The 27,644-nt window shown below is 29.3% G+C and overlaps 4 protein-coding genes across 17 annotated transcripts in view; 3 read left to right on the top strand and 1 right to left on the bottom strand.

Moving 5' to 3' along the window:
- Positions 1 to 155: 155 nt before the first annotated feature.
- On the top strand, positions 156 to 6,938 carry LOC117602645 (putative choline-phosphate cytidylyltransferase). Of its 7 annotated transcripts, none has more exons than XR_013063216.1 (10): positions 156 to 511; positions 2,163 to 2,307; positions 3,016 to 3,123; positions 3,436 to 3,544; positions 3,623 to 3,739; positions 3,819 to 3,970; positions 4,050 to 4,271; positions 4,337 to 4,504; positions 4,834 to 5,065; positions 5,270 to 6,938. XR_013063216.1 is itself a non-coding variant. In XM_076691423.1 (10 exons), exons 2-10 carry the CDS (start codon positions 2,197 to 2,199, stop codon positions 5,370 to 5,372), a joined length of 1,212 nt encoding a protein of 403 aa, XP_076547538.1. In that variant the 5' UTR covers positions 163 to 511; positions 2,163 to 2,196; the 3' UTR covers positions 5,373 to 6,923. The 7 variants fall into 7 exon arrangements, 6 of the variants coding, with proteins under 6 accessions (XP_076547542.1, XP_076547538.1, XP_076547539.1 ...); XM_076691423.1 differs by having other exon boundaries at positions 163 to 511; positions 4,834 to 4,955; positions 5,270 to 6,923; XM_076691424.1 differs by lacking the exon at positions 156 to 511 and adding an exon at positions 1,024 to 1,167 and having other exon boundaries at positions 4,834 to 4,955; positions 5,270 to 6,923.
- A 731-nt stretch (positions 6,939 to 7,669) lies between these two features.
- Positions 7,670 to 22,832, top strand: pbl (epithelial cell transforming 2 pebble). Of its 7 annotated transcripts, none has more exons than XM_076691399.1 (17): positions 7,670 to 8,534; positions 9,949 to 10,159; positions 10,230 to 10,365; positions 10,446 to 10,655; positions 10,812 to 10,958; positions 11,051 to 12,331; positions 12,770 to 12,904; positions 12,964 to 13,213; positions 13,496 to 13,623; positions 13,696 to 14,092; positions 14,176 to 14,616; positions 14,797 to 14,951; positions 15,042 to 15,127; positions 16,324 to 16,416; positions 17,152 to 17,326; positions 18,559 to 18,677; positions 22,692 to 22,832. In XM_076691399.1, exons 1-17 carry the CDS (start codon positions 8,468 to 8,470, stop codon positions 22,714 to 22,716), a joined length of 4,056 nt encoding a protein of 1,351 aa, XP_076547514.1. In that variant the 5' UTR covers positions 7,670 to 8,467; the 3' UTR covers positions 22,717 to 22,832. The 7 variants fall into 7 exon arrangements, with proteins under 7 accessions (XP_076547514.1, XP_034177878.2, XP_076547513.1 ...); XM_034321987.2 differs by lacking the exon at positions 22,692 to 22,832 and adding an exon at positions 19,727 to 22,481; XM_076691398.1 differs by lacking the exon at positions 22,692 to 22,832 and adding an exon at positions 19,727 to 22,480 and having other exon boundaries at positions 13,505 to 13,623.
- Positions 22,728 to 27,644, top strand: part of LOC117603143 (neural cell adhesion molecule 2) — a 53,060-nt gene continuing 48,143 nt past the window's right edge. The window contains exon 1 of one of the 2 annotated variants that reach the window (XM_034321984.2): positions 22,728 to 22,866. The gene's annotated coding sequence lies outside the window, so the exon portion shown is untranslated. Of the gene's footprint in view, positions 22,867 to 26,193; positions 27,513 to 27,644 lie in introns of those variants that run through there. The other variant, XM_034321985.2, reaches the window with a different exon arrangement.
- Positions 23,045 to 25,989, bottom strand: LOC117603144 (putative cytochrome P450 6a14). Its single transcript, XM_034321986.2, has 5 exons — positions 25,504 to 25,989; positions 24,690 to 25,224; positions 24,391 to 24,612; positions 23,479 to 23,730; positions 23,045 to 23,415 (listed from the first exon to the last, which is right to left on the bottom strand). The coding sequence occupies exons 1-5, from the start codon at positions 25,837 to 25,839 to the stop codon at positions 23,249 to 23,251; spliced, it is 1,512 nt and encodes a 503-aa protein (XP_034177877.2). The 5' UTR covers positions 25,840 to 25,989; the 3' UTR covers positions 23,045 to 23,248.

Below are 27,644 nucleotides of genomic sequence, written 5' to 3'. Positions count from 1 at the left end.
GAATATTGTAAACGCATGGAAATTTCCATTAATTTAATTCGTATTAATTCTATACTTATGAATTTCATATAATATGATCATTTTAATTACATTCACAATTAATTATTGGAAAAAAGATACTAGTTTTTCAAATTACCATTGAAATATAATTTTATATCTTAATGCGAAACGTGTATTAATAAAAATTTTATCTTAAATGATATAGGTATTAAGGCAATTAATCATTACACATTTTTTCTGAATTAAAAATATATGTGCGCATGTGATATTACAAGTATGTGACGTTTCTGATCATCCGATATTACGTCATCAGTATTCCCCCTTTTTGTAACTGGCGCTCGTTCTATCGTGAAACACCTATTCGCATATATTCGGTGTATTTAAACGTATTTTATACATTAAAAGTGATTACTGTATTGTGTAAAATTAATGTTTATTTAATCGTGATAGCTAAAATTGCAATTATTAACTAATTTACTCCAACAATCAAGAAATCTTAAACAACGTAACTGTACGTTTTAAAACCGTATGTTATCTTAAACCGTAAAAATAAGGACTACAAATCGTATTCATTCTATTTTCTAATTCACATCTTAGGCGGCAATTTCAAACATTCAGTAATTCATATTGAAAACTATTTGTACGTAGGAATAATTTACTCATTCAACGAATTTTCATAATTGTATGCCTTATTTAGGCTTGTACTAAAATTTAAATAATAATATTTATAAGGTTTATATTGTAATTAACAGAATAATCTTAATTACGTTGATTTTTCCTTATAATACCATTTAAAAAAATATAACCAATTATGACAATAAAATTTGGAATACGTAGCTCCTACGAGCTTGTTACGTGACTTCTTTCTTTCAAAGTTAGAATAAATTATAGAAATTCTGGTTGAAAATCATCCGCAGCACGATATTTTGGTACTTTTATTCCCGACAGTTGTGAAAAGAAAACTAGATTCAAATAAAGGTATTGGTACGGCTTCTTGTCCTCGTTCGTAATTCCCGTATTCCTTGAATACACATATATTTCTTAGTTCGTTAGTTGGGGTTCATAGTACTGTTATTCCGCCCCTGATTGCACATTGAAACGCTTGCAGTGCGCAGAATATCCACGACAAGTGTCGTGGCAGACGTCTGCTGCATCAGTTGTTAAATAGTATGTAATAGTAACATGAAACGTAACATTTGTATAAATGTCTGTACGTATTTTTATTTAACATAAGTTTTTTTCTACAAATTTCGTATCACAACTTGGCAAAATTTACAAGTTCAATAAACTCTTAACGGAACTTCGATTTTTCGTCATATACTATTACTTACTGGTGTAGTTGTGCGATATGAAAAAAATAGGGCGTGAAAAGGTTCAATCAATTCACTTGGAATTTATAAAAATTTTAAAGTACAAAAAATATATATATATATAATAGACATTACACATGCCAATAAATTAGAGAATGCCGGGTGAACAAGTGATTTAGTTCTGCACATTCCTTGTACAATTTAATTGTTAATTACGTTGTATAAATATTGTATTTGTAGTTCACTGTTTTGTGTTACATTTTGTTTCGTGTGTTCTTTGTTTTAACCTTAAAATATAATTTTTGACATGTTAGGTGCTTTTCAGGGGCTAAATGTATGTCAGTAAATTTTTAACAAACAGTAACATGTAATAACACCAAACATGATTAATTTACACAAGTTTCGGCACATTTTTAATCACTTCTTTGTGATTATGCGGCTATTTACAACTATTTTGTAATAATAATGATTTGTAATTCTCAAATTGTACTAATGACATTGATCAATAATTTTAAGATAATTTTAAAAGGCCAGGTAAACGTTCGTTAATTACTGTATAGGTTATTAATTATGTAAAACAATATTTTGATAAGTAATTCATACATATCTAAAAGTACTTTGAATAAAATTTTAATTTTACATTTTTTATTTTTCTAAAATAATATTTCCAGCAGTTAGGAAATATTTTCCAACTTGTTATTGAAGAAACAGAATATGAATATGTAGCTTTATAGCTTTCAATAAATTTATAAATTTGCATGCAATTTAAATGAAGTTAACCACAGTATTTTAATAATCCATATATCACATATTTGCTTATGTTAATAACTTGAATTATTACATGTTTTGTAGGGTTTTTATGGATCTGACATTGAAACTCTAAAAAATGTCTAGGAAGCGTGTGAGAGAAGAAATTATGTTGAATTCTACACCATATTCAGATATTCAGAATGGGGAAGATGCATCATGCTCGAAAGAAGATTCTCCCATTTGTCCTGTAAGTATTAATATATATTTTATATAACTTTCATTAATTGTAAAGGAAGACTAGATTTAATATAGCTTTTTGCTTTCATAGTATCTACATTCCTCTATCAGATTTAAATATATTTATAAATTAAAAATTATAATTTATTCTTGGTAAGTTTGTTTCCTATTTAAATTACAGCCAATACATAGTTATTATGTTTAATATAAAATATCACAATGTAAGCAATGTTATGTATGGTATATCTATGTGTATTAATTTTATCTTCTAAGGTATTATGTTAACTATATACAAAATGTATATACACATTACTATTGCATGGAAGGATTATCTATAATCTGTTAGTGATAGTATACTTTTAATATCATATGTAGAAGCAAGAACTCATGATAATGGTATGATGTGATGCAAGATCATGAACATATCTAAATTAATATAATACGTGGATATTCCATTCCTTAAATAGTCTTGTTGGAATGGTTTGCGAGTAACAATATTAACACATGCTCCAATGTATATATATAAAAATAAAGAATTTAGTACAACATAGTTACAAATTTAATCTAAAATAATTAAGATATTATTATTGAAGAAAGTTTGTTTGTTTTTGTTAGAAGAATAAATTAAAATTGTGATAAAAATTTAATATTAAATCAAATTGACATGTAAATTTATTCCCATTTTTAAAAAGATACATTTTTTTAATGGTATTAACAGCTGGTGACAATGACTTGGGGGACCAACAGGAATTCAAATAATGAATCAAGTCAAATTTCACTAAAAAAGTGTAGTAGTGAAATTTCTGTTAACCACAAAGAACTTCCAGTGAGTTTCATTTATTTTTTTTTTTTTTTAATAATTTTTCCACTGCTTAGTACCATACAGTATAATATTTTTATATTTTTTTTATATTAAAAATAAATTTAAACTATTATCTATATTATATGTAAAATACATTAAAATAAAAAATATAAAATACTGAAATTATTTTTTTTTATCTTAGATATAAAAATTTTTTCGTTATTAATATAAACAAATATCTATTTATATTAATTTTTAAAATTATGCTTAATACTTATTGTACATATTTCATATAATTTTAGTTATACTATTAATATTTTTCTTGATGTATTTTAGTCAATCTGTAATGAAGCTCCTTTCAGTGATGATCCAGAAGCACTAGCTGAAAGAAATGCATGTGATTATAATATACGCATTACATTGAAAATGGCAAAAAATGGCAAAGGTTAGTTTGAATAGAAGTATCTTCAATATTCTTTACAATTCTTTAACTTCATTTACAATGTTAATGTACATGTTTTAGCACCAAGGAGAATCAGGGTATATGCAGATGGTATTTATGATCTATTTCATCAAGGACACGCGCGGCAACTTTTACAAGCAAAAAATATTTTCCCTAATGTATACCTTATTGTTGGAGGTAAAAGAAATAAATAGTATTTTCTAAATACGTTACATATACGATTTTCGTAAAATTTATAATTCTTATCATATTTTAGTTTGTAATGATGAACTAACACACAGTAAAAAAGGCAGAACAGTCATGACAGATACTGAAAGATACGATGCAGTAAGGCATTGTCGTTATGTAGATGAAGTAGTTAGGGATGCACCTTGGGAATTGGATGATGAGTTTCTTACAAAACATAAGGTAAAATTAAATATATAAATTTTTTTTTTTTTGCGATATACTTAAAGAAGCGTTAACTGTCTGATGTTTAATTTGATAGATTGACTTTGTTGCTCATGATGATATACCCTATATGACAGATGACAGCACAGACGTTTATGCAAGTTTGAAAGCTAAGGGTATGTTTGTGGCTACTCAAAGGACAGAAGGAGTGTCAACATCAGATATTGTAGCAAGAATAGTCAAAGATTATGATATGTATGTAAGGAGAAATCTTGCACGAGGTTACAGTGCCAAAGAGCTCAATGTTTCTTTTCTCAGTGTAAGTCCATATTTTTTAAATATAATATACGGTCACACTTTATATCACATAATGTGCTATTATAGGAAAAGAAATTCCGTTTACAAAATAAATTTGATGATTTGAAAGATAAGGGTAAACGAGTTATGGAGAACATTGGTGAAAAACGTATGGACATAATTAGTAAATGGGAAGAAAAATCTCGAGACTTTATAGATGCTTTTCTTCTACTGTTTGGAAGAGAAGGCAGATTGGTGGGTAGCATTTATGGAGGAATAATTTTGTTAATTATTTTATATTCCATGTTAATGGTACATTGCAAAATATGCATTACAAGAGAATAAACAATAGTTTCATTATTTGATATGCACGGTTACTCTTACTCTCTTTAATAAAACATGTTTATAGATAAAAATAAAGGTTTTATTTTAAAGATTGTTTTTAAAAAATAATTTGTTGTAGTTTTTTGTTTCGTATGTGTTTTGTTACAAATATTGTATTGCATATTTATTGATGATGATGATATAAAAATGTAAACAGAAAATTTGAATTTGAAATATATTCTAATTCTTTTTATTCCCAGTCGACAATTTGGAATGAAAGTAAAGGTCGTTTAATGCAAGCACTATCTCCTCCAGCAAGTCCCAAAAGAGATGGCAGTCCAAATGGGAGTAATAGCAGCAATAATGATGAAGATCAGACAAGGTACATCACAGCATTTGAGTCCATTGACTAACATGCAACACCACTTCATTCTGTACTGCTTCTATATGAAAACCTTCAATACTTCACACCACCCATTTGCAGCATGTTATGTTAGTATATAATCCCACTGTTTTAATACAATAATTTTAAGCAATTAATACACTATTTAACCAATGCTTGTTATTAAAGTTGCATCTAATTTTCCTTATTCCTTACAAATACTAATATTTGTTTAAATAGAATATAAATATGTGGAAATGCTACGTATTTATATTACATTTTAATGTATATAATTAATATGTTCTGCTTTACAGTCCACCACCGCAAAAGACTGGTCGTTATGAATGTTCACGGAATAATTATTATTTGAGTGATGACTATAGCGATGACGAAGAGGAAAACTTACACTCTAAATGATAACCCGTGTTGTCACAATCGTATTCTTCATTCTGACCAAAAATGTCGTGCAATCTCTTTAAAAATGTTTAAAGATATTTTCATACAGCTATGTGATTTGCTGATATGGATTTTAATGCTGTGCTTGATAGTCTTTCTATGGTATGATTTCATACTATATACAATATAAAATTATTATCTGTTATGGCATAGAAATTGAATCCGATTATGGATTATTATATACAAATTAATATACGTATTATGCATGAATTACATACAGAAATCACATAGATTATTTAAAACATCATCTGCAACTATTCTAGGGAGTTTCTTCATTATCATTATTTGCATTCTTAATAATAAGTTCCTATGTTTTGAAAGATACTTCATTATTCAATTTCGATTTCATACTTCATTACATGAATTTACAATAGTCTGGAGGTACTTTTTCATACTTTATACAGAAAAATTTGTTTCGTATGTTCATTTGATGATTTTCAATAATAATAATCAATTATTTTATTCCTAATTTTATATAACATTTTTTACAAGTTACCTCATAAATAATCGTTTAAATGTTACATATATATAGATATATTGCAAGCAATATTTTTTGTTGCAGTAAGTATTAAGTTATGTTATAACTTATTACTGATGTAATCAATGGTACCAAAATGTAAAGTAGCGAAAAATTCGTCGAATATTATATAAATTTTATTTAAACGTACCAAGGAGATTACAAAAGTGAATAGCACAGAACAAATTTAAATGTATTATTTTACAGATGATTAGCTTAGTTATGCATTATTTATTTTAAAAAACAAATTCACTCGTTTTTAGCATTCAGTGTTATCTTTTGAGAAAATAATTATTCGAGCAGCAAATTAATAATAACTTATTTTTATCATTAGATAATTTTGTGTAGGAAGATATTAATAGAATTCGATTGATAAAAATTAATCAAAATCAATTAAATAAGCATTATAAGATGATATCAATATAGAAATCGTGTTTTAAATATGGTGCTTTTATTTAAAAAATATGCAGATATGATAACCCTGAAATGGTACAACCATTTTTGTACTTTTAAATCATAACATAGTTTTATAATAGCATATTTATCAAGTATGTGAATGAAATATTTTTTAATACATAGGTAAATGTATAATAAAGATTATTTATTCTTATGTTCAATATGTAGTATCCAAAATAATGTAATTTTTCACATAAATTGTCTATTCCGTTTATAGTTCTAAGGCTAAGGCTAAAATTAGGAGAATTTTAGATTTAAATCCAAAAATGAAACTAATATGAAAGACCTGTAAAAAATGTGTATAGATTTATATACATTAATATGCTTTTGTTTCTTAAAAACGTACCGATGGTGCCTGAGTTTGAGATTTATTTAAATACATCACAAAATGGTATATTTCTTTAAAGCATGCAAAATTTTAAATACATTAATATTTGCTTCTTAAAAAAAGCTGGCACATAACTTAATAGCATATAATAATACATCGTGTATATTTGATGATTAGACAGAAAGTTGTTCTGTAATTAACAATCTCAAATAATATAAAATTATGTTCTGAGATTTTAAACCAAAATATTTACATATTCATTATCAAAGATTTTAATCTCTACTTAAATGTAAACATGAAATAGAATAATGTTCCGTTTTATTTATATAAGAAATTAAAAAATAAAAATTGTTCGGTGAAATCGTATAAATTATTTATACAAATCAAATAACATTAGCAATTATATGTTTAGTATCAATATCGTGTATGAATGTATTTATGAATTGGCGCGACTTTAGTTATAATTTGTAAAAAATTAAAACGCGAATAAAAATTAATGAAGTCAATTTAAATGTTTGCATAAATAATTTATTTCGTTTTGAATGGAAGACAATAACTCATTTAAAATTCAATAATATTAATATAAATTTTATTTAAAATTCAACAGTATTAATATAAAACTTCGTTCATTTCTTAAATGTCATACTTGTAATGTTTATTTAAAAATTAATTATCTACTATTTTAAGAATTTAAGTTGTAAACAGAAAAAACATGGCGCATATTCAATGTTACCAAATATTTAAGTACTAAGCACTAAAAAGCTCAAATACTAAATCTTATGTAAGTTTCTTTATTTATAATTTTAATATAATTCTTTTATTTATATATTTGTTGGTGTAGAAATATAATTTGCAACAGTTGTCATTTATGTAATTCGAAGATATAGTGAAAAAATGGTTGGCATCTTGTGACGTAAAAAACACTATACAGATATATGATATTAGCGATAACTTCATCTCAATAGTGATGTTAACGGCGCGTGTGATCTGTCGCTGTCATATATTACTTATTGGTTTTCAATATTTCAAATCAATAAATATCATTAAAATACTATTTTTTATAGTAAGCCATTTTCTCTTTATATATCTTTTAATTCTGTGCACATTATATTTCCATACGAAAATTTATCATAGTGTTATACAAATATTTAATTTGAACTTATCAATTTCTTTGTAAACGATAAAACGAATTGTTCACACCAATCTGAAGTGAGTGAAATAATTGCGTATTAGCGATATAGTTAAAAAAGGAGCAAAATTAGCAATCAACAGATAGTAAAAGTGAGAGTTCTGAATACAAAAAAACGAAAAAAATTTTTAAATTACGTTATTGTGAATAATTACGTCTCCGTACAACTCCATGACAGTCATGTCAGCCTCAGTTGAATGACTATGGACCACACGGATGTTGTGTTCATAATGGATTTTAAATAAATGCCGACGATAAGTGCCTTTCAGTGCCAACAGCAAAGCATATATATGTGAACATATAGCACACACGCACACAGATGCTGAAGAATTCCATGTACTGTAAGATCCGTGAAAAAAAGTACACCTGAAAGACCTGTTTAGGGTTTGAGCTTCAGTTTTGTCATCATTATTTGGGGGGTGCCATACGTTGCGCTATCGTACTCCACGGTTTTCCCTTATTTTTCTGAATTCTTTTTCTCGCTGGATTCGCCTGTAGGAGGCGCTTCCAATAATCAGTACGAAGAAGAGCGTACGAGCAGAACGATGTTGTAACTAACGGCCAAAATGGAAGAGCAAAGCGTTCATAGCAGTATCAGTGATATAAATAGTGAAGAAACAGTTAGAAATGAACGTAAGTCCGCCGATACTTTCATTTTTAATATCATCCTTTGGAATTTACGTATGTTATTAATTGATGTCTAGACGGAGAGCACCTGTGGTAACTAACCCTACCTCACTCTTTATCAAAACTCACGCGACAATGTTAGTGTCTTATATCTGTCACTCGCCGTGACCCGCAGATAAATCACGACATAATATTCCTTATTTTTGTAGTATATTTTCGTGCAACGTTCTGAATTGACCATTAAAGGAATGTCAGTGGTTCCTTATAAAAATTCGTCCTTGGCTTATTCCACAAAATTACGTCAGAAATGTACAATTTGTCATTTCAAAATATTAGTATAAGTTTTCTTCTTATTCATTGTATACGTATTTGTTTTGAACCGATAATACGTTTCGTATTTGTTCTTTAGTTAAGTTAGTTTTCTATACATATAAACAAATTATTATCAATTGAAAATATATTATTTGTTATGAATTATTTTATTTGAAATACGAGATGATTTTTTATAAAATATTCTGTTTATTGTAACATTATCTTTATTATGTATTTATGTAACTATTTTGTAGAGAAAATATTTCAAAATACATTTGTCAAATTTTCGTTATTAATTAATAAGTAACTATTAAATGTATACAGAAAAATATCATTAAATTTTCATTAGTAGATAATTCATTAATAATTTCAATGATTAATTGTTAGGTAAACAGAAAATTTCTGTTGGTATAAATTTTGAACAAAAAAAAAAAAAAATGTTCAAAGTAAAATCCTTGAAAAATATTTTTATGAGTAATTAAAGCATTTTACTTTAATAGTTCATAGTGTTTATTGGTATAATTATAAAAACATTTTAGAGTGAGGTTATTTGAAATATCACTGAACTTGTTATTAATCAGTGACTCATTAATAAATAAACAGAAATTATATTTTGAATATCTTCTATCCATACATCTGAAATTTATGTTAGGTTAGTCATTATTTATATATGCTTATTTATGGGGTATTTAAGATATAAAAGTGAAAGGAATAGGGGAGGATTGTTTGGTACCTATTATGTGAAATGAGATTAGGCCTGGAACAATAGATGTTTACTGCACTTTGTGCCTCTGAATGTAAAAGGATTACCTTTACTGTCAATTTCTATGTATTTATTGTATTCATGAATCATCATTCTAAAATTGTCATTCTTTTCAACTGTGGTTATTGTTTGAATAATTAGTGGTTAATTTGTGGTTTTGATAATTTATAGGGTATATATTACTATTAATGTCTCATTCTTTATTCTTCTGTCAGTCACTTTTTAAATTTTTATAAAGAATTATTTATAATAACAATAATAAATCATAGTTATTTTTATTGCATGCTTAAATTAATTATTGTTAATGATGTTATCTAACAAAAATTGTTTTTCTTTTAATTTCAGATGTGATTATACCACGTAAGAAAAGGATATGTTTAATTGGTGCAGCTGGTGATGATCCTGCACTTGGTGCAGCTGCTCAGCAGTTTAACGTACCTGTTCTCAAATCAGAAACTGGTTTAGAATATGTAGAAGATACAGCATATTGTACTTATTTTATATTAAAAAAGTTTGAGGGACCTGAATATGATGCTCTTCATAAAAGTGCTCATAGGTTCGTCGTATCTCTTTTCATATATTAATTTCCTTAAAGATAATAAAAAAGATTTTCGGTTATATTGCAGAATTTTGGGACCGACGGCACTTCTGCAATTGGCAGAAAGAAAGGACTCATTACCTAGTATTAATAGACCAATGTATACACAAGCTATGGTAGGCACAGTAGTAGTGTTTACTGGATTCAGGAAAAAAGATGAATTGGTATGTCTCAAGTTATTACTTCATAATATATGATACTGTAATTTTCAATATATTTGTTATATTAATGATTGATATTATAGACTAAACTGATCAACATGATTCACAATATGGGTGGAAGTATTAGAAAAGAAATGGGTGCTAAGGTGACACATCTCATTGCCAACTGTTGTGGTGGAGATAAGTATCGGTATGCTGTTACATTTAGGGTCCCTATTATGTCAATGGAGTGGGTAATAGCACTATGGAATGCCAAAGACGATATTTCCAATTACGGAAATAATGAAGAATTGGTAATAATCTGAATAATAATAACAACACAAAAGCTACACAATCATCTTTTATTTAATTTTTATTCATATCATCTAAGTCTTTACTAAAGAAAATGGAAGAGTATATAGAATTAAAAAATTTTACATTTAATGTGCAGAATTATTATTTTTACACAGATTACAACTTATAAACTAAAACCATTTTTTGGTGCAAAAGTATGTTTTTTTGGTTTCCCTGAAGAGGAAAAGCGTCATATGTGTGAAGTTTTACAACAGCAAGGCGGTGAATCTACAGAAATTGATGATCCTAATTGTACACATGTGGTAAGCTTATCAAACATACTCGATAACCAATGAATTTTATACACAGCATACAACATAAGCATTTGATACACAAAGAACACTACATTCCTTAGGTAACAGATTTAGGAAGTCATCAATACAAGAAATCAAGCAGTGCTTTTGATATGCTACCATCTACTAAAAATCCTAATTACACTCCAGACTATATGGAAACAAAATCATTTTCCTTTACTTTCTATAACCCATACACAAATACTATACCTAATATGAAAAAAGTAAATCCTTTATCTATCTGCAACAATAGCCACATTAATTTAATAAACAAGCAAAATAATAGTCATCTTCCATTTAACTTTTGTCCTTGCATTCATCAGTATTTAGAATGTAAAGAAAACAGATGCAATCATTCTGTACCAGATGATATCAGTCAGGATTCAGCGATCTGTATAGATGATAATTTAAACGATTATCTAAGTATTCCAGATGAATCTTACAATACGTCTAAATCATCAATATTACGAACTGATTCTGGTATCGATATGTCTACAAAGTATTCTAGTATGATATCAACAAATGATTTAAGTGCATCGAAACAAACTAATTTTCTTGCTCCATCTACTATGCTGGACATGTATTCTGCATTTCCATATTCATTGGACTATAGTAACAAAAGAATTGGAAACATTGTGTCAGATGTTATTTCAAACGAGAACAGTGATAATGGTAATGCATATACTCGACCGGGGTTACATAATATTAAGTCATCTACATTGTGCAAGAAAAGAGTTACTAGATACATAAATAATCACTGTTCTAATAGTAAAGCTCATTTATTAAAATTTTGCAAGAATACACAATGTCCACATAGTTCTATTTTTCTTAACAAGAAAATTACAACCCCTAGGAGACATATTAAGTGGAGTAAAGCTAAGTCTTGTATCTCCATTCGCAAAATCATTTCACCAGATAAATTCAAATTTAAGAGAATACATTCTCAACCAAATTTATTAAGACAGTATGACTCAGAATTGAACGATTCTCTTCTGCATAATTCACCTACAAGAATGAGAAGAAACAATTTTTTGAATACCTGTAAATTGAATTCATCTATTTTATCAAAGTTTAATCGTTTAAACTTTTCTCCAATACTTAAACAATACGTTGTGGTTAGTCCATGTCACCAAATTCCAGAAATTCATCAAAGGCAAAAGTATACTCCTTTACCTAGTCCTCTTCCTGTACATGCTAAGGTAGCAGAATTATCAAAGCCTAAACTTGGTGCGAGAAATATTTTTGCATCAGATGGAAAATACTCAAATGTTTCTTTTAAACTTTGCCCTTTGAAGGGTGATCGTTTGAAATCGGAGAAACAGGAGGACAAAACATTATCTTTGGTACTTTTACTTTTTTTTAAAACATTAGATCATTATGTAGATCGTGAAAACAATCGGTAGTTTATTTGGTTAATTGTTGAGTTGTAATCAAAGAGAAATGTATTGTCAGAATGGGTACAAATGTAGAGATTATTAATGATAAATTATTGATTCATATACATGTGTATGTATTGTCTGTTTTCACTGTGATTTAATGTTAATATAAATACATGAAATTGCATCTTTTTTACCTTGTAACGTTGTATATTTATATAATTAGTATTTCATATATTATAACTTACATAACATACTCTACGATTATGGTACAATGTTATAACATTGGAAAGGGAACTAACAAAATTTTGTATGTTGTATGTTTCAATATGTATCTATTGTATTCGTCCCAATTATTAAAAAAGATACACATTATTACATACTAACTAATTATTATTATTTTAGGTTGTGGATGAATCAAATGTAAGTGCATTACCGGATTTAGCTTCTGTAAGAGCTCACATTGTAAAAGCTGAATGGTTTTGGACATCTGTGCAAAACGAAGGTGCTGCTGACGAGAAGGAATATTTATTTGAGGATGTAAGTTTAATAACATTATTATATAAGTATCTTCGTTTAATGGTTTATTTTATGTCTAGTATTTAGAATCCGTTCTATCGCCAACTGTAGCAGCAAGACGTGATAGTCAGCAAGCTGTTACCCCAAGCACAGCATCCACGAGACGGAAACGTAAACGCTTAGCAGATACTTTATCTAGTCTGGTTCAGAATGGTACAGATTCACCAGCATTGCATAAGAGACGATCCAGTATCAGTGATGCAGGGCATTTAAGTGTTAGTGGAAGTTTCCTGGACTGTACAACAAGTCCAGAGAAGCCACTACTTGATGGTTAGTTACTTTTAACATTTACACATTTCTACAATTTCTATTCTACATTTAAGATTGTTATTTAACTATTATTTTGTGAAACGTTTTGCTGCTTTTTTAACTATCCTCCGACATCTTCCCTTCCTTTGTGGTTCATTTATTTTTTTAATTTAAAATATTACATTCCATATCTTTTTATTTTATTTAACATGCCCTAACAATTGCATAAGTTTGATAATAACATGTGATATGAACCATACGAAGGGGAAGATAATATAAAATTGAATTAATAATAATTGTCAGATATTCCAGAAGTGGAAGCTGTTAATACGGACAACGCTAGGAAAAATTTATCACCGCGTCATCAAGTTTTCTTAGAATTAGTACAAACAGAGTCAAATTATGTTGGAATTCTTAGTACAATAATGACGGTAATATATTGATGTATTACATCAAATAATGATATAATGTATTTGTATAATGCAATATTTATTTACTTTCAGCTATTTAAATCACCGCTGGAAGATCTCATAGATACAAGTGGCGAATTATTAAATGGTACAGAAGCTAAAATTATATTTGGAAATTTTCCACCCATTTATGAGGTTCATAAAAAAATGTTAGAAGAATTGAGATACAGTGCCACTCATTGGATGGAGGATATAAGTATAGGTAATATATTTCTGAAGTTCGCACCTGACCTAGTCAAGGCGTATCCACCATATGTCAATTTCTTCGAAAATACAAAGGAGATGCTCGATCAGTGTGATCAAAATAAATCGCGATTTCACGCTTTTCTGAAAGTTTGTCAAACTAAACCAGAATGTGGCAGACAAAGCTTAAAGGAATTACTGATTAAACCAGTACAAAGATTGCCCAGTATTAGTTTATTACTAAACGGTAAATTTATTAATTTTAATTATTCAATGAATTCTTATAATTAACTACGGATAACTAATATTTCTAATATTTCTATATTACAGATATTCTTAAACACACCAGTAAAAATAATCCAGATCATAGTGCATTGGAATTATCCATTAGCAGTATTAAAGAAGTCATGACGTATATAAATGAAGATAAAAGAAAAACTGAAGGCCAGTTAGTTATGTTCGACATTTTCAATGAAATTGACAACTGTCCACCGCATTTAGTTTCATCACATCGATCATTCATTGGTAAATGCGACGTGATGGAACTTAGTGAGGGTCTAAGTGGGCGTGGCGATCATTTAGTTCTATTCCTGTTTACTGATACTCTTGAAATATGCAAGAAAAGGTCTAAAGCTTTTAATTCGTTAAAGAGTCCGAATACAGCAAATGGATTGCACACGACTAAATTAAGTCAGGGAAAGCCGTATAAACATATCAAAATGTTATCACTTAGTACGATAAAAAAGGTTGTGGATATAAAAGAAACTGATGGTAAGTTCTTAAACTGATTTCTTGCTCCGCCCTTGTAGCCCTTGGCGCGGAAAATGTCGAGATTCTACTTCAATAAGCATTGTATATACAATGTTTAATAATGTTTCTGAACGCTTTTGTATATTTATATGTATGTTGAAAATGTTTCTGATATGAAATATGTACTATGCATGCTTGTAGAATGCCATAAAGTATTTGCTTTAATGGTGAGAAGTAATCAAGAATTAAAAGAGAAATTGTTTTCGTTTACAATCACTGATGAGGAAGTAAACAAGACAAATTATTTACGAACCTTATGCAGGCAAATGGCTAATACAGTATGTAAACCTGATGCGGTAAGTTTCATTGCATGATACAATGAATTTTAGTAGTTTAGTTTTACTCTGTTTTTTTATTATCACTATGTAAATTTTTTTATTTTTTAGGATACGTTCTTGATAAGTTTAGACTCACATCAGCTTGAAATTGACACAAGTGATGTAGCATTGGGAACATTAAGTAAAGCATTTAAGTAAGTAGAAAAACTCTAGTCTATATTTATTGTATAATTTTAATATTCGAATTAATTATATTTCTCTTGTAACTGTAAGTATATTTTTCAATTTAAAACACCATATCCATGACTTAAAAATTATATTATCATGTATATAATACTTACAGTTTTTCTAGAGAAATATTTTTAGAAGTATAATTTTCGTATATAAAACGGATAAATAATTAGTTAGTATATCTATTCTTTTAGTATAGTTTAACTTCGCTGCATTATTACTAAAGTTTGTTAGGCTGTAGGTTTTTTAGCTTGTTCATAGAACGTATGTATTATAAGCAGGGATTGAACTACTACAGTGGTTTTCGTTTTTAAGGAAGAAAAATCAAAACTAGTGAACAAGATTCTGATTTCTGTTCTAGTGTTGGTTCTAATGTCGATTCCATAACAGTTCATAATAATATTTTACCTATCTTAATACTAACAATATTGTTCTAATATTTTGTCTTAACACAATTTTAATACAAATGTAATATTAATCTGATACTAATTTAATTGATTATTCTAATGTAGGAAAATAAAGTAAGGTAGTCAATGTGATATAGCAAAACGCCACTTTTAAGATATACTTGACACAGTTTATTCTGGTTCGCTTGAAATGATTTTAAATTCTAGAATCTAGAAAACAACTCTTTCGAACGTATGTGATTGTTGCCGCATCCACCAATCTCAAGAGGGTCTTTGCCTTTTGTCTGTCTATTACCATTGTAGGCATTGTAGGTATTAGTATTACTGTAGGTTACAAGGGAATTCTTTTTATAATTTTACCTGACTTTATCAGAATTTATCTGTTACTATTAAAACCCATATGAAACTGTTACAAAATCACTTTTAGAACTGATATTGAACTGTTTTGGAACTATAAGTGGGACCATATGAGCAAGTATTTTTTCTTACTCATAACATTTGTAAAGTTGTTCAATTTTTTATAACTGTTTTAAATAGAATCTGAAAAACTGTTTCAATCCCTGATTAAAAATTGTAAGATCATTGCACTTTCAGCACATTAAATATGGAAATAAAAAAAAAAGGAAAATTAATTTGTATAAGATACAGTATGTATATTTGCGAAGGAAAAAGTTATTAGATATTTTAAACCGTTTTTCTCCTGTATTGCATGTTAACAAAAAATAATGGGGCGACGACTCGTTTGGTTGCAGGAGCCTATTTCATAATTTTTACCTGGAGTATATGGACCCGTATGTGTTCCTACTCAATAGCATGTGTGAAACCACGTTACATGTCCCACTACCGTCAGTTTTCGCACCAGGCTGATTACATTTTTTTTTACTCGCTTTAGTCCTTTGTTCCTTGCTTATTTGAATCAATCGGTTTCAGTTTTTTATGATGAAATTTATAGAATTATATTGCTCCGCGAACATAGTTTGGCCAGTTCAAGCATATCAGCCTGTTTAAGATCATTAACATCAATTGATTGAAAGATTTTATATATACATATATATACATTGAAAATATTGAAAATTTTAACACATATCTTCATAATAATTTACATGACTAATATATTTCAATCACTGGTGTTCTTATTAATAAATGACAAAAGATTTAGTAATTATCTTTAAAAATTTGTATTTCTGGAATTATAAATTCTTTTTATATACATATATTCTTCCATTTATAACATAGTCTTGTAATATCTATAGTCTGGCATGAAAAGATTCCAAAATTATTGCTAAACTACAATTCACCTTTTGCATGCATATTAAAATTGTGGTATAATTTTTACTTGAACTGGTTTATTAAGGTTTGGGGTTTGCTACATCCCTTGATTTGCTAGAAAATTTATTTTCCCTCTGTTCAGTGGCATGTTTCTATAAATTATTTTGTAACATGTTATTTGATACAATTCGTTTATTCAAACATAATAATTATATCGATCAGGGGAAAATAAAATTTCAATAAATGCTTCAGTTCAATTTCTATATGGAAACTAAAGTTTAAATAAATCTGCAATAAATGTTTTTCTTCAGGTTTGCTTCTCGTACAAGGATGAAAGTCGGCAGAGCGTTTAGTTTTAATAAAACTCCAAGCAAGTTGAAGAGAGCGATGTCAACAATGATGTCACCATTTGGATCAACTAATAGTCTTACACCAGCGAGTCAACAGCTTGCACAGATGCGACTTGCTAGTTGCAATAACATTAACGTTAGTTGACAATTTATTATCGCATGAATTTTTTTTCTTTAGTATATTTAGCTTATACTTTTTTTCCATTTCTCCTCATTTACTTTCATTTCACGACAGGAGATTGTCTTCTCTTAAAATAGCTTTTAATTTCTCCAACTAATTTTTGCTTGCTGTAACTTTTATTTTGCTTTTAATTAACTACCCTTTCTTATCTTGGCCATTTTACTCTTTCTACTAGGATCTATTTAAAGATCATGGTTTTGGAACCATGAGAATATTATTGCTTTTGTACATATTTTGATGTTCTTGATATTGTATCTTTACAGATTTTCAAACGTTGATTAAGATATTTATCTGTTTCTTTTTTTACTGTGTTCGCTTTTTCTTCAAAAGATTAATTTATTGTATATTAATTATTACATATTGTCCTTTTCTTATATTCATTTTAATATATTATTCTGCTTAATTTGTTATTCTACGAGTTACATTAATTTATCCATAGTGTATGTCGATCTTGTCCTTTTTGCTATGTTTCTTTCGATACAAGATTAATGATACAGTTTTATGTTTATGCTGCTGTAGCGTTACATTTTCATTTTTTATCACGTAAGTATAATATAGCACGTTTATCTTAACAAACATTTGTTGAATAATTCAGTGCTAAACAGTTCATGTAAAGAACAGTAATTTAGTTTCTGAAAATTTCCTCTTGTGAAAAGGAGTAGAGAGGAGGATAAAATAGAATCATATTTTTTCAATAGATGACATTGATTTTAGGAGAATGACGTCACACAGTGTTTCGACTGGATCAAAATACTTCGCGTCACAAATTAAATACAGAACTCTAAATTTATCTTGTTAATAATTAGGGCGATATTTTCAGAAGTAGATTCTACAAATGTTAAAGCATTGATATTTTTATAAAGTTACTTCGCCCCCTTATAAAGATGTTTTGTAATAGCAAACTTTTAAAAAATTTTTTAATTTTTGTTTTCATTTATAAATTCAAGGCTGGATCCCTTTTTGTTATTTTCTTACTTTTCTTTACGTTACTTTTTTGTAAAATATATTTGCACTGAGAAAAACCACATGTATAAGCATTTTTTTCTTCAATACACCTATGAACTTGCATGGTACATTAGTTGTTCTTTCTGTTCTTTGCTAGCAAACTAAATGTTACTTGTGTGGCTTAAGTGATTTTGTTTGTGTATATATGAGTAGGATAAATAGATATTCGTGTATCTTTCCAGGAGCTGGGTAATGGTGGTTCAGGCTCGCCATCTAGAGATGATGTTCTAGTAGCACCTATGTCGGTTCAACCGACACGAAAGGCCAAATGCAGTTCCCTCAGTATGGCTTCATTAAGAAGGTTGTAATTAGTATATTAGAAGCTACCATTTTTTTCTCATTTGCTGTTGTTGCGTAATCATATTTGGTCAATTCTTCCATTATTCATGTGCCTTAAACCTTTTTCATCATTTTGTGTTTATTGTTTCATCAAAGGCAGCATTTACAATACATGTAAGATCCATATACGTAACAAATACATCTCACATGTTGGTAAATATGTACCAATATGTTCCTGTGTAAAATTTTAAACGATTATACAAAGACTGGTATAAAAATTTTAGTTGCAAGTATATTTAGTAATAGTATAAAATTTATTATTACTGTACTTAGAAGAAATTCATTGCTTTGGAAAAGCTTGGATGAAAATTGACGATTGATTCGTTGTAACGTGTTATGGATTATTGATCAAAAAGAATACTCATTTTGATTGAAGAGAGCTGATAATAACATATGAAATTTGCAAATGCACTGTTGTATTAATAATTACTTTCAGTCGAAGGTATAATGTCGCTTGTTAGTATAGTTCGTATGTGTATAATTTTGTGAAAAAAGAAATTCACCTATACTGTTTCTTATAGTTTGTGTTATATCAAAAGTTTACAATTGTTTTCCCTTTTGAAATTAATACTATTCATAAGTACCTAATTTCAATACTATCACAGTAACACTACAAATTGTTCTAATTAGTGCCTATAGTATTAATTAGAATATTAACAAATGACAAAAATTAATTTAATACTTAGCTTCTAACTAATGCATATTTATTTAATTCTCTTAGACTTTGATTCTTTACATTAGTATATTTCAAGACAAGCTTGCTTGCTACTCTTTCGGATGTATCATATTAAAATTTATTCTTAATGTCTTTATTATCATCAATATTTATTTTATATAAGTCTCTTCACCAACTCTGTTTATATTACATTTGTAAATTAATTTATTGCTAAAGTCAATGCAAGGTATGAAATTGAAAGTGTACTTGATTTTTATATGTGTATGAGTTGGTGCAATTATTTTCATTTTATGGGTTCTTATAGTATTTTTCACGTGACTTTGTTTATCCTGCAGAAATTGTTCGGAGGAAGTTATGCAGGACAAATCCGATCTTTGAAGTACAACGCATGCATACCTATACTGTATCATTTTCTTTGGTGTCAATGAGAGATTTATGTGAAAGTAGAAAATTTTATGAACGCTAATGGGAAGAGTATGTTTGCAACACTCCCTAAATGAATGAAACTGTAAAAGGTACTTATGTGTAAAGGCCAGAAAACATATTTTCAAGTGAAATTCAAAATTTGTATTAGCCATGTGCCAATAGAACCACACAAATTATTGTAAAGAAAATGTACATTGTCAGTTTCATTTTAAGCAACTGCAATTGCATATTAACGATGTACCGTATTTAATACCGTATTGAACGTTAATTTATGTAAATTCGAACTTGTCTCAGGAAGGCAAATGAAATTGAACTTTTAAAGAACAAGAAAAGATATTAACGTTTCCAGTGTTCTACATCTTTTATAAGAAATGAAAATATGTACAATGAAATTTGTGCCATTTTATCTTATCCTATGACAAATATGTTTAGAACATACGACAATGAACACAATTTATGGCTCTCAATAACGAAAGAAGTAATTATTTAATGTTAATTTCAGAAATTAACATTAACTATATATTTCTTATCCAAGCTTTAATTTAACTGCCATGGTTTTCATCATTGCGGTTTTAATTTATACATGTAAATTGCAATAACTGTTTATGACTATCGTCTATACGGTACTATGTTGCCTTTATGTATCACCTTTACGGTACTGTAATGTATCTTATTACGTTTCTACTTTCTTTTCTTAATAGCATAAGCATATCATAGTGAAGTATAGGAAAGAGGTTGAATGAAAATACAATAGAAAAGTAAGATACGCATAAATAATCAAAACCATCTTTGTTCTGAATAATGTATAGGTAGTATAAAATAGATATAGAGAACCATAGTTTATTAGCGTTACATTACTGTTACCTCTTTTATATCTCTTTGATTATACGCTTATTGTAATTGCTGACATTTTAAAGATATAATTAATCGTAGTTTTGAGATATTCATTGAAATATTCAGTTGTAAAAACCGTATGTGTAATTTGCATTATAAAAATTCCGTAGAACATTTAATTTTTCAACATTGTGAACGTTTGTGAGATTCATTACATGTCTTATAAGGGATAGAATATTGGTATAAATGAAAATCACTATTTTCTATGTTGCAATTTGTTGGGTGTATAGTAACTATTTTTAAGAAGTATATATTGTAATACTCTAATGAGTATTACATTTTATTTATAATATACAACAAATATTTGTAAATGTTTCAGCTCTGTGAGCAGTTTGTTTACATGAACTTATTACAAGATTCAAGTAATACTTCTAGTATGTTCATTAGAAAAACAATATCATTGCCTAAAACATATATTTTTGGTGGATTAGAAAAGGTTTAAAAACTACTTGGTTCAACTACTTGGTCAATTACAAATAATAGTTGTGATTTTCTTTTGATTTTCATATTTTCAGAGGAAGATTAAATTTTGAAACAAAAATGTCAGCTTTTAGAAATTGAATTTTTGAACTTAAGATGAGTTTCAGAAAAAGATCTTATTAGTGCTCGAATTCAATATTATTCTTGCTAAAAGATATTGCCAATAAATATACTTAGCTATAATCAACTAAAAATTAAGATTATGGATTTAAAAGTATATATGTCACTTAAAATCAAAGTTAATGAAAAGAAATTTTTTAATTAAATACAAATGTCAATTACACTTAAGGTCCTTGTAATAACAAATTATACTACTTGGAATCTTTCTTAATAACTTCTAACAATGCTCTTTTCTTATAAAAGAACAGAATAAAGAGAAAGTACATTTTCTTTTCTCCTTTATATTTAAGGGAAAACAAGAGAATAAGAAAGATTGTAAAGAAAGAAAAGTTGGTCAGATTTTTACAAGGACTTAATCTATTTAGTGAAATTCTTGCCTCATTGACTCTTGCGTACAATATCTATTCAAATGTGCCTTTACAGAGAAAGGACCATTAATATCTTTGATATAAAAGAAAGAAGTTCTTCATATTTTTGTAATCGTTCGTTTTGCACTAAAAGGGCGTTTTCGTGAATAATTGTGGAGAGCTCTGGTAGCTCTTTCTATATCAATTTTTAACTTATACTAGATTCTTAAGATTTTTGACGTCATCTATTGTCTTAACTTCCATGAAACGGTCGTTTGTACTTCTGACCAAACAAAAAAACACATCTTCTAGCACTGTACATGGACAAATTGAAACATATTAATTAAGACGATACAAAGAACATGAAAATAATTGTAGAAAACAATGAAATTGTTTTTTAAAGTCTTTTTTTGTAGACTTATAAATTTGAAACAGAGATTTAAACTATTAATATATTTTTCATATACATGTGTGTCCATGGACTGTGATAGGTATCCTAATTTTCTATGAACTGTCTAATCAAAAAAAAATAAATGTCTCGACGTTTTACAATTTGTGGAACATGTTCCACGTCTCACGTTCCACAAAATATTTGAACATGTTAAGCTTCATTAATGGTGTTTTTCTCCTACGGAAAGAGGAGAAATTGCGCTTAGTGTGGAGCATTGTAAATATTACTGATAAGTACCATGTAAGTGTAGTATAGCACAGAGAATGTTTTTTACTACACTCATAATAATATTGTAATACTTGTAATTTGCGCATAGTTGTTACTATTTATATGATACTGTAATTGATTGTATAAATTTACTCTTTATTATGTAAACAGAAAAATGTAATTTTGATTCTTGTCCCGGTATAATTTTTCATTATTCAATTTCATAAAATTCAGTATGTAATTAAGGAATATGAACAACATAAATATTAATTCAAATTCTCCCGCCGATAAAAGGTTTTAAATTCGATCATGGCGCCATCTATACGAAAACGGCGGAAACTACTCGACAACTTACTGACTGAGTTTTTTTTTTAGTGCCATCTATACTGAAGTAAAGTAGGCGAGTAGAACCTTGCTGCCCTTTCTACAACAGTGTATGCCATCAACAGGCGCAATCTCTTAGGGTTACTACCATGCCCGAAACAGGGTATTCCATTCTGCTAGGAAGGGATGAATTACAGATAGTATAGTCCAAGTATTTAGCCTGGTGGTAAGTTCATTTATTCAAGACATAATTGCATGTTGTCCATTTTTCGTCACCAGTGTTGCATTTGTAACAGACATTGCTGTCTTGCTATTAGAATTTTAAAGATAATTAAGGAACTCGATGACAGCTTCGTGTCTGGGTGCAATATTTGATGGTGAAGTAATAATGAAACTGTAGAATATATAATTATAAAGACTTCTCTTTTATTTATTAACAATGTACAAAAATCACAAAATAATTTTTCCATGCTCCTCAACTAATTTTGAAATAGTTTTTGCTGTAAATGTATTTTTTTACATTTCGTCCTTGGCACAATCAGAATTTTGACAATCAGAACAAGACAATTCTCTGACTAGCTTATATTCCTCTTTTCATGTTGTTAGGTCTAAATTTTTGTTATTCTCAGATTAACTTCGTGTGATGGTTGTAAAAGTAATAATGACTTTTTATCTATTTGGTACGTTTTAACAGTTTGTTCACAAACATCAACTTTAAAATTTGATAAAAATTTGATCATAGCTATCTTTGATTGAATCTTGGCGAACCTTGCACCTGAAGAAAAAACAAATGAAAAAATATATCTCTGAATTAATTGAACTTAATTAAATGTCTTACCAATGCAATTTCTTGGACCATCTCCGAATGGTAAAAATAACATTGGATGTCTGGTTTTAGCATTCTCATCCGTAGATCGGGTAGGATCAAAGATTTCCGGGTCTGGGAAAATATCTGGATCACGCTGAATAGCGAAAACAGGCAAAATTACAAGTTGACCCTTTTCAATGTTCACTTTTGTACCCGAAAATGTGTAATTTGATGTTGCTTTTCTGGATAACCATAATACCACTGGGTATTTTCTTAATGTTTCTATAAAAAGCAAAAGATATAAATATTATTCACACTTCATGTAGGATGATTGCTGAGCTAATTCTGAACAACTTTTTCCTTTACCAGAACGCTCAATAAGGCCAGGTTTTTGAATTATTACAGAAAAACACTGAGCAATCAGAGCACGCGTAATGCGCAGGCGCGGGCGCAGGAGTGTCGGCTACGAACCGACGCGCTGTCGAGTAAGTAGTTTGCTTGCGGCCACAGTCGGGTGCAGTTCATAGCCGACGCCCTCGTGGTTATGCGCGCTATGCGCGCTATGATTGGTCGGTATCTTTTCATCAATAATTTAAAAACTAAGCCTTAACGAGTATTTTAGTAAAGAATAATGTTACTCAGAATCATCTCAGTTACCATCTCACTCTTAGCCAACGGGTGTAAAGCCCCTGGTGGGTGTAGTTGATATCCCACTCGGGTTAGCTTTTTCGACCCAAGAGAATTCCTTAGGCTGAGGCAAAGTCAAGTACCCGATACTTGATTGGCCAAGCCTAGGAGTTCACTTCATCCATACCCCGCGCCATTTGGAGGGTGGTGGCTATTGGGGAGTGGATATTATTTTTTAGCGCCGTGCGCCCTCCAAATTGACACTATCCTCACTCTTAGTCGAATTACTCTCTACTAAACACTAAAGAGTAATACCTTGAAATACCGCATCCAAATATTTCATTTCCTTTATACTATCATACGTGATTTCTCCATTATTGCGTTTTAGAACGTTCTTAACTTCTGTTCGAACTTTCTCTTGAATCGATGGATTTAACGCGAGCTCGTATAAGGCATTAGTGATCGTTACCGAGGAAGTTTCGAAACCAGCAGCAAAGAATACGAAGGCTTGCGCAGTCAAGAACAAGTCACTAAAATCTGTACAAATAAATTAATTACGCTTTATCCTGCATCATTTTGTAATTTGCATAGAGTAAATGCTCTAAACTGCTTACTTTCAAGTTCAATTTTCCCTGGGTTTTGTTTCAAGTCAACCAGAACGTCAATGAAATCATGTCTATGAACATTATGCTTTATCCTATAATCTATACTCTCTTTGGTGATTCTCGTGAAAAAGTCAACGATTTCATAATCGAGAACGAATCGTCCGAAGATCTTAAACAGAAATGGATATTCTCGCAATCTGTCCCTAAGGACAGATTTCCAAGACGTTTGGAATACACGTTTGCCCATTTCACGAAATTCGCTGTTCTCAGCTGCCAGCGCGTTCATTTCGATCCCAAACGCACAGGAACCGATCACATCGGTAGTGAATTTTGCAGAAATATCACGACAGTCGATTATTGCCTCTTTATTGCCATCTTTTGAGACCATTGTGTCCAGGTATTTCTCGAAGTGGTTCCCACATTCCAGGATCAAGTGAAACATTTCCTTCAGTTTTCCTGAACTGAAAACGGGTGAAAATCGGGTTCTTAAGGGTTTCCATCTTTTTCCATCGAGCCTGAAGAGGTGTAATGAAAATGGCTCAACCTGTAAATAATAACATTAGAGTGAATTATTCGTAGGCTTTAACATCCTCATTCGAGATTTTTTTAAATCAGGATAAATAAAAGTATTAAGAAGACATCTTGATTTACTTGTTTGAAGAAGCTCCAGACTGTCTTAATTGATATTAGATAATTAAAAATTACATAATTTTGCTTCTAAATTATTTTTAATATTGTCAAAATTAAGAGCTTGAGAATAGCTGCTCCCCTTATATTGCCATTTTCTTCAAGGATTCTTAAAGAATCGTTGATCTAAACGTACCTCGTTAGGTTTTGTCATCCTATCGACGAACTTCGAAAAATCCTTAATAAGAACATCCTTCATTAAATCCGGATCCCTCACAATTAAAATTGGAATGTGACCACTAAACACTCCTATCAGTGGTTCATCCTTAAATTCGTAATAGGCTTTGACGATGCAATCGTTGAATGAGCTCTTTCCAAGAAACATATCCTTAAAATTGCCCAAAAATAGGATAGGTTTTGGTCCTTTCACGCCTCGTTTCTCCCAGTATTGTAAAACGGACGTGGAGTAATAGTACAACAAAAACAAAATCGCAGCTAGAAGTCCAGCGGCCTCGAACAGTGGCCAAGACATCTTAGCAATTTCAAATGAGAATTCAGCACTGAGTTTAACGAAACACTGAGTAATATTTTCTCGAACACCGCCGAGCTATGGAATTATTACGTAATTCAACTTCTGCTCTGTTATGTTCCACGGGTTCCCACTAAATGTATAAGCATTCTCTTCGACGCATCGTTTTTGTATTTCGAGGAGCAGATAGCGTGACTTGCAACTTAAGGTTATCTAGCGTTTACACACTTGTATCTTGCTTGAATGATTCGGTAGAAACAGTTCTATTCTTCCGTAGATGTTTTTAATTACGTAAAGAACTTGTTTTATTTATAGATGTGTATTGATAGTCTTTCAGTGTTGCACTGCATATACTTGATTGTTCCATAATAGTTTGTTGTAGCGATTAATCTCTTATATAATAGTTGTTTTATAAACTTAGAAAACATATCCAAGGATAATAATCTAAAGTCGAATCTATTTGTGGATATTTCACAGATTAACAGTGATGTATCAATTAATTTTCAATACATGATTCATAAGCATGATAACAGGGCTATGACTTCATTTATATGCAGTGTTCTTATTCAGTACATTTTTATGGTTGTTTTTATCGGTATATCTCAGTTGACCGATAGCTTTTGTACGGTTAAGTTATCTATATATTACACCAGAAAAACATTAATTTACTCGAGATAATTATTCGAATGTCCAACGATAGAAAGTACTTGAGATAGTGCTACATTAATGGTCATTAGGAAATTGAGTTGCAATGATCTATTAGTCGAAATTTAAATTCTAGTTTAGATTTATCAATTGTTATTGGAATTATTATATGAAAATTATAGTATTACTTTAGACGAGAAAACCGTTATGTTCAAAGAGGAAATACCAGAATATCTTTATCTTTGATTTACTGATATATTACAAAAATGGAAAATCATTGTTTTCAGTATATTATGATTCTCTATAAATATACATCTAATATCCATTTTCTAGGAAGTAGAATATTAATTATAAAAATGGTAGGAAAATGCTAGGTGAGCTAACATTTTCTAATTACCATGATTTCCTACGATTAAAATGCGTTTATACGTCCCACCATATGTGAAGTGCACGATAAAACACATCTGCTGGCGTATACGTGCTACTTTAGTTTTTCATTTTTGTTCCTCGTATCTTCTTTATTACATTTTTAGTCACTTTGTGTAACATCAAAATTTAATTTTTCTTATAGTTTTACTGTATTTTTCATCGATAGTAGGTGTGTTTTAATATCAATCAACGTCAGTATAACAATTATTAGTCATTGATATTTATACAGAATTAAAAACAAAACATAAATTCTGAAATGCGCATATTATTTATATTTAATCTTTCAAATATATCAGATTTGCCTATATTAGTACATTAATCAGTATGTTCAAATGAGTTTTCAGTCGTTCTGCGCATCTCAGTTCTGATTGGTTGTGGCGCGCTACCTATGCGCATGCGCAATATAGTCCCGCGCATTTACACAGTGGCCCTTTATTTAGTATACTCTTCCGCGTTGTAGGGGTAGCGCATTTTCTTTATTCGCAAATTTTTGTTTACCGTATATGTGATCGTCGGAGTGGAAAGTGTATAGTAGTGTGACAGTGTTAAATGAGACGTGTTTACTGAAATTAGCCAAGATGCGCACTACAGAACGACTAATTGTAAGTACATACATAATACGTAATTTACCGCAGTACGGGTACATTATATTAAAATAGATATATATATATATATGTACATGATATTACGAATGTCAATTACAATGATTACACAATTAAGTAAATTCAGTTAAC

This window comes from Osmia lignaria, chromosome 12 (genome assembly GCF_051020975.1).
Source record: "Osmia lignaria lignaria isolate PbOS001 chromosome 12, iyOsmLign1, whole genome shotgun sequence".
Lineage (NCBI taxonomy): Eukaryota > Metazoa > Arthropoda > Insecta > Hymenoptera > Megachilidae > Osmia > Osmia lignaria.
This window is presented reverse-complemented; position numbering and strand designations above follow the sequence as displayed.